The 7,232-nt window shown below is 37.3% G+C and overlaps 1 protein-coding gene across 1 annotated transcript; it reads left to right on the top strand.

The window, feature by feature from the left end:
* The first annotated feature begins 2,806 nt into the window (after window positions 1-2,806).
* LOC137836489 (uncharacterized) lies at window positions 2,807-5,471 on the top strand. The gene is made up of 3 exons (XM_068645178.1): window positions 2,807-3,943; window positions 4,475-5,017; window positions 5,233-5,471. Exons 1-3 carry the CDS (start codon window positions 3,005-3,007, stop codon window positions 5,338-5,340), a joined length of 1,590 nt encoding a protein of 529 aa, XP_068501279.1. The 5' UTR covers window positions 2,807-3,004; the 3' UTR covers window positions 5,341-5,471.
* The last annotated feature ends 1,761 nt before the right edge of the window (window positions 5,472-7,232 follow it).

The raw sequence follows: 7,232 nt of genomic DNA, 5'->3' as shown, positions 1-7,232 counted from the left end.
GATGAAGATAATGCGTTTCTGGTCGGAGTTGTTTCTAATGAGGAAGTTAAGGATGCAATTTTGAGTTGTGATAGTTCGAAGAACCTTGGTCCATGCAGTTTCAATTTTAGCTTCATTAAATTTTCTGGGAGTGCCTTAAGGATGATTTTGTTTTGGCAGTAAAAGATTTTTTGGTCAACGGAAAGTGGCCTAGGGGGTCAAATGCTTAGTTTATTTGTGTAATCCCTAAGACAAATAATCTGCAACAGCTTAGAGATTTCAGACCCATCTCGCTAGTAGGGTGCGTGCATAAAATCGTCTCAAAGATTTTGTTTATTAGGCTAAAAAAGGTGATTAACAAAGTCATCGATGCTAGTCAATCTGCTTTTCTTGAAGGAAGGGGGCTTATGGATGGTGTTCTAGTGGAAAATGAAGTCTTAGATGAGAGAAGAGGAAGCAAAAAAGTTGTGTTTTCTTTAAGGTGGACTACGGAAAGGCTTATGACTCCGTGAGGTGGAATTTCATTTATTATATGTTAGGAAGACTTGGTTTCTGCGAAAAGTGGACCTCCTGGATTAAAGATTGCTTGGAATCAGCGTCGGTGTCAGTTCTCGTAAATGGTAAGCCTACTAAGGAGTTTATTCTAAAAAAGGGCTTGAGGCAAGGGAACCTTCTTGCACCGTTCTTGTTTCTTATAACTGCTGAAGGTTTAGCTAGGGTGTCTAGGACCGCGATTAAGAAATACTTGGTGGAGAGTTTAGAGGTTGGAAAAATGTTGATTAAGGTAAACATGCTTCAGTACGCAGACGACACCTTATTCTTCAATAAAGCAAGTATTAAAAGCGTATACCACATAAAGGTCATTCTGAACTGTTTTGAGTTGGCTTCTGGTCTTAAGGTGAATTTTCTCAAGAGTACAATCAGTGGGAAAGGGGTAGACTGATATTCTCCATTTCGCGGCTATTTTAAATTAGGATGTGATGAAAACTCCTTTCAAATACATGGGGATGCATGTAGGGGGTGTCATAAGAGGGAGTGTTTTGGGACGAAGTGGTTAGTATAATAAAAAGAAGATTAGGCAAGTGGAAGGGTAGATTCATCTCGATGGCTGGGAAAATATGTCTTATTAAATTTATGTTGTCGTTTATCCCATTGCTTTATCTTTCTTTATTCAGATTGCCATCTATTATGCTGAAAAAGATAGTGAGTCTGTAGAGCAAGTTTTTGTGGGGATGAGAGTCAGAAAGGAGGAAGAATGCATGGGCTGCTTGGGATAAGGTTTGTTTGTCCAAGGATGCGGGCGGTCTTAGCATTATAAATGTTAGGCAGTTCAATATGGCTTTGTTGGGAAAATGGATTTGACATCTGAATTCGGACAAGGGTGGGTTGTAGAGGGAGGTTATTGAGTCTAAGTATGGGAGTTGGAGAAGTCTGAAAGATCAGAGGGTCAGGAACAACAAAGCCTCTTTGTGGTGGAGAGATTTGGACGAGATTTGGAAGTCAGAGGATTGGGGAGGGAAGTTTGAAGACTGTTATAATTGGGAGGTTGGAAAAGTGAGACATATTCTATTATGGGAAGATGGCTGGTAGGATCTGGAGTTTTGAAAAATAGATTCCCCGAGGTTGTTTTCTCCTTTTGACAATAAGGAGGCAAAGTTAAGCGACTACGGAGTTTGGGTCAATAATGTTTGGCAGTGGAACTTAACTTGGAGAAGGAGGCTTTTTGCTTCGAAAAAGTCCCAGGTATGCCAATTGTTTGAGGTGGTATCCTGTTACAGCTTCGCCTTGGAGATTGAGGACAAATGGATTTGGAAGGGTTGTGAGTCTGCAGAGTTTTTTGTTAAGTGTGCTTACGATTTATTAAGGGGAGAGGAAGCAGAGGATTGTTCGAGGATGTATAACTTTTTTTGGAGGAGTAAGGCTCTTCCTTCGACTCATGTCACTGCTTGAGGGTGATTGAAAAAAAGATTGTTTCCAAGTTTAACCGGGAGAGACGAGGGGTTCAGGTTGAGAGCAATCATCTATTGCAGATTCGCTTAACTAGCTTGGAATATTTGTTACGCTTGGTTAGGAGTGAGTTCGTTAAATCTTCTCTCTCCTGGGTCACATTTCGAGCAATTTAAAATTCTTGATGCGACCACTTCAGTCAATATTATTTTGGATAATGTTTGGATTGCATTGGTAAGCGAGATTTGGAAGCATATGAATAATTGTTTATTCAAGGGAAGAGTGGTAGACTATTCTAAAGTATTATCCTTGGCAGAGATTAAGGTTTGGTCTTGGTGTCTAGAATCTCTGGTATGTATGTACTCAATTAATAGTTGTTAATAGGGTGACAAGGTTGGTCTTTGAATTCTTAAGTCGATTTTTAACTAGTTATGACAGGATAGGTAGTCAGAATTTTCTTAAGGTGTATGTATTTTTTGTTTTATAACCACTCCTAAAGTTGGCGACATTTATTATATCTTTTCTTACAAAATTATAATTATTATTCACTATTAATAAGTATTGATGTGAGTAGTTTGTAAGAAAACTAATACCACAAGTATAGTTCATTATTAAATGTTAGAGTCTAAAACATATATTCATATTTAATTTATAAAAAGTATATATAATTATGTTCAATAAATTTAAGATATATATATATATGTGTGTAATTCAGTTATTTCAAAAAATATTTAATGAAATTCATATCTGTTTTTAATCTGTTGTCTTTTGACTATGAAATACTATATAATGCCATCATATATCCTATTACAACATATATTTTTCACCATTGATTGAAACACAGTGTCCATTTTAACCGCATTTAACTTCGCTTTGTGTCACAACAAACTTTTCTTAGAAGCACAAACACCAAGAAGAAACAAAGGTAGTAATACCTTCTTATTCTCTCTCCTTTAGGGTGATCCGAACAACTCTGAGTTTGAATATCTCTTCCATGACCACCTTTCTCCATTTCAACACTTGTGAGTAAAAATAGTAAAACACCAACCTGAGGAATTGAAGAACCTGGAACAATCAAATGAACTCTTTTTCCAAGCAACGCATCATCACTTGGTTGATCCTAATCATGATTGTGTTATACATCCTTTACTCTTCCAATTTTCTTCTCTTAACGAGGAGCAAGAAAGATTGTTCCACCTCCATTCGTTTGGATGCATCCTCCGAAGAACAACTTGAGATGATTGGTAACATATCCTCAGTTACAAACACTGTCGAAAGAGCAAGCGATGAAGATGAAAAACCAGGAGAGGATAAGAACGAAAAGGAGGATGAAGATAAAGAAGAAGGGAAAGCAAAGGAAAAAAAAGAAGAGGAAGAAGAAGAAGACGACATACCCTATGATGAGTTGTCTCAAAGACAAGACACCAAGGTTGAACACATTGTTTTTGGGATTGCTGCCTCCTCAAATTTGTGGGATCAAAGAAAAGAATACATTAAGGTGTGGTGGAAACCTAATCAGACGAGAGGGGTGGTGTGGTTAGATAGCAAAGTGAGGGTTCAAGCAAATGAAGGGTTACCAGAGATTCGAATTTCTGGGGACACCACTAAATTTAAATATACTAATAGTCAAGGACAAAGGTCTGCATTGAGGATTTCAAGGGTGGTGACAGAAACATTGAAGCTTGGAATGAAGGATGTAAGATGGTTCATGATGGGAGATGATGACACCGTATTTATAGTGGATAATGTGGTTAGAATTCTTTCCAAATATGATCACACTCAGTTCTATTATCTTGGTAGTTCATCTGAGAGCCATGTTCAGAACATTCATTTCTCATATGCTATGGCATATGGTGGAGGAGGATTCGCCATAAGCTACCCTTTAGCAATCGAGCTTGCAAAGATGCAAGATCGTTGCATTCAACGATATCCTTCTTTGTATGGAAGTGATGATAGAATGCAAGCTTGCATGGCTGAGCTAGGGGTTCCCATAACTAAGGAACCAGGGTTCCATCAGGTAAATTATTTATTTCATTCATTTTTATTCTCAAAACTTTTTTCTTGAACAGTTTTACTCACTGTCCCGCAATTTTTCCATAATTTAAGGGCTGAGAGACAGTTTTTTTTTCCTGTAAACTGTTTTTTCAATCATTCATTAAACAGTTTGACCTGAAATAGTTTGACAATAATTTTGATACCTTAATCAACTAAATGCCTTTATACTTCTTAACTGACTATATTACAGATTAAATATGTAAATTATAAAATAAATTACACGTATAATTATTTCTCTACAATCCAAGATAACACCATAAGTTTGTGGACTGAATGTTACATAATCCGTTAATATTATTAACTAACTATGACAGCAAAAAATAATCGCATAAAATGGGTTAAATTTTCATTAGAAACTAAGACTAATAATTTAGACTTTAAAGTAGACTTATAGCATGTGAAGTACTTAATGATATCATTTTTAGAAGTCTTGGGTGATTTTGATTCTGTATGTTTTTTTGAAGAAACTGAAATTTGGCTGTTTGTAATACAGTATGATGTCTATGGGGACCTCTTAGGCCTTCTGGGGGCACATCCTGTGACTCCATTAATGACATTGCACCACCTTGATGTGGTGCAACCAATATTCCCATTGATGGATAGAGTAGAATCCCTGAAACAGTTGATGAAATCTGTGAAGCAAGACTCAGGTAGCATAATGCAACAATCAATTTGCTATGACAAGAAGAGGTTTTGGTCCATCTCTATTTCATGGGGCTTTGTGGTTCAAGTTTTGAGGGGAGCAATACTCCCTAGAGAGCTAGAGATGCCAACAAGAACCTTTCTAAATTGGTACAAGAAAGCTGATTACACTGCATACTCATTCAACACTAGACCTGTCACAAAGAATCCTTGTCAGAAAGCTTTCCTTTTCTACATGAACAGTTCACGATATGATCCAGTTACCAAGACAATTTTTGGTACTTATTCTCGTTTCAAAACTAAAACTCCTCTATGTACATGGGAATTGGAATCACCAGAGAAAATCGATACCATTATAGTTTCTAAAACACCAGATCCTCTTCGCTGGCAAAGGGTAAGAATGTTTTTTTTTATCTTTAGAAACTAACTTAATTTTTTAAAATGTTTATAGAGAAAGTTATCTACCTATCTGTCTATATATATATATATATATATATATATATTAATATTTGTTTATTTTCATTCTACCTGTTAAAGTGTACTTTATTGGCTAATATATGCATTGAAATTAACATTCTTGTTGATTGAACATAAATTTTGTTTTTGCAGTCAACAAGGAGAGATTGTTGTAGGGTTCTACCTACACGAGAAAACTCAACTATGTCTATATGGGTGGGCAAGTGTGAAGAAGGAGAGTTTAGTGAAGTAGATTTTTAGGTGGTTTTAGATTATACACTGTTTAGATGGTTAGGATAGTTTTACTTGAATTTGGTACTTCCAAAATGTGTTTTCTTTCATTTTCTTTCTGTAGATTTGTATCTTATAATTATGCAAGAAGGTACTTATGACACTGATATCTCAATAAATAAAACCCTTCCCAAATTTATTTGTATCATCAAGTCAATCTAATGTGTCCTACCTGCAAACATCATTCCCTTGGTCAAATATGGATTCCATATATAGATATGGAATTATTTAAATTCTTGGTGATTAAAAATTTGTTGAAATGTATTATTTATTATTTAATGTATTAGTTTTAAATGTTATTTCTTTGAAATGTTCAATAAGAGTTTATTATTACATTTATTTTCTTTACATTAAACAAATATTTAATGATATAATCTAACATTTTTTTAGCAACAAAGAATTTTATAAATAAAAAAACACTAGCGATATTTTAATCCTTGTATAAAAAAGAAAAAAAAATAAAGAATGAAAATAAAAAGACAACTGTATAGACCATCCATTTGTTATAGTTCTAACCTCTCAAAAAACCAATTGAAACTGCAACATTCCAAGAACAACCAATGTAAATCTTCATACCTTTACAGTCAGAACCCACCAAAAAAGCAACAATTGAAAACGTCCATAAGAAAAACCACAAACCAGATTGTTTCTAACTCTTGAAAAGAGGGAGGGTCATACGATAATAAGGAGCATGATCTGCAGCCACAATACAAGCCATGTTCATACATTTAAATGGCAACATTCAACACAGAAAAAGGCCAAAGTCCAGAAACTGCAAGAAAAATATATATAGAAAAATATATATAATTTAGGTAACATGACCTGATGAGAGTTAGCTCAATTGAATGCAAGTAATACGACCTAAAACCTAATCAAAATAAGAGAAACAGACCTTTAAGAATTTGGATGATATCCATGTCCAAATCATCATTGTTCATAGTCTTATATGTAATTGTTAAAAATTGATCCTGCCTGTTGACCGGAGCGCTGGAGAATGCCTCGTCAAAGGATCGACGTGCGCGCCGCTTCCCACCTCCGTTCCTCCTCTGGATCTATCTCAAGAACCTGCAAAGAAACGATACGGCGCCGCTGCGGCCGATCGCACTCCGACGCTCAAGTCAGTGACGGTATCACCAAATACTAAGAACTGGAACCGTGCAAATCTCTCTCACAAACAGCTCTGTCACTCGCAAGCGTAAAGTGTATGAACTGAACGTGCGTACCTTAGAAAATCTGTTAGGAACTCTTATATACCTGGTGGTTCTCTCTCTCCTGGCAGTTACAGACTTGGACACGTGGCTCGTATCCAACTGTACACGTGCCATCATCTGGAGGCTCCCTGACTTGGCGCTACTTCTACTCTCATTTTGGCTAAGTTACCTATGCATGGTGCTGCCCAGTGCATAGCTAACTCAGGAGTGCGATCCCTACTGAAACTGGCGAGGTAGGGCCTTCATACACCTTCCCTGTGGTCTCGCCGGCCGCCTTCATGATCTGCTTCTCCTTTAACTTCGGCGATGTGCTTGTTCTGGCGATCTTCGACTGCCTGGTCGCCTGAGCTTGCATCTGGCGACTTCGTCCTCAACCTGGCGATCGCCTATTCTGGTAAGCTAGAGATCGGAACACGCCAACTTAACTATCGGCGACTACACGTGCCTCCCGACTTCCTTCCCAACTGTCAACCTGGCGCCTTGTCAACACGCCTACACTGTAACAGGATGCCACGTCATCGCATCCGACCACCAGGGCGGTACACAAGCCCCCCAGTCTTAAGCGAAGACTTGTCTAGCGAAAAGACTGAAAAAGCCATCGTTAACACCGGTCTACGTGGCATGGGCGCAGAATTCCAAGCGGTAGTACTT

The sequence above is a fragment of the Phaseolus vulgaris genome, chromosome 4, assembly GCF_000499845.2.
Source record: "Phaseolus vulgaris cultivar G19833 chromosome 4, P. vulgaris v2.0, whole genome shotgun sequence".
NCBI classification, from domain to species: Eukaryota; Viridiplantae; Streptophyta; class Magnoliopsida; order Fabales; family Fabaceae; genus Phaseolus; species Phaseolus vulgaris.
The sequence above is the reverse complement of the archived record's forward strand: the minus strand, read 5'-3'. Positions and strand labels throughout refer to the sequence as shown.

What these genes read in the sequence shown, in the direction of transcription:
- LOC137836489 (XM_068645178.1), top strand. Translation starts at nt 3,005, where the DNA reads ATGAACTCTTTTTCCAAGCAACGCATCATCACTTGGTTGATCCTAATC. An exon ending in AGGAACCAGGGTTCCATCAG is followed by an intron (nt 3,944 to 4,474) that starts GTAAATTATTTA and finishes TTTGTAATACAG; the next exon opens with TATGATGTCTATGGGGACCT. An exon ending in ATCCTCTTCGCTGGCAAAGG is followed by an intron (nt 5,018 to 5,232) that starts GTAAGAATGTTT and finishes TTGTTTTTGCAG; the next exon opens with TCAACAAGGAGAGATTGTTG.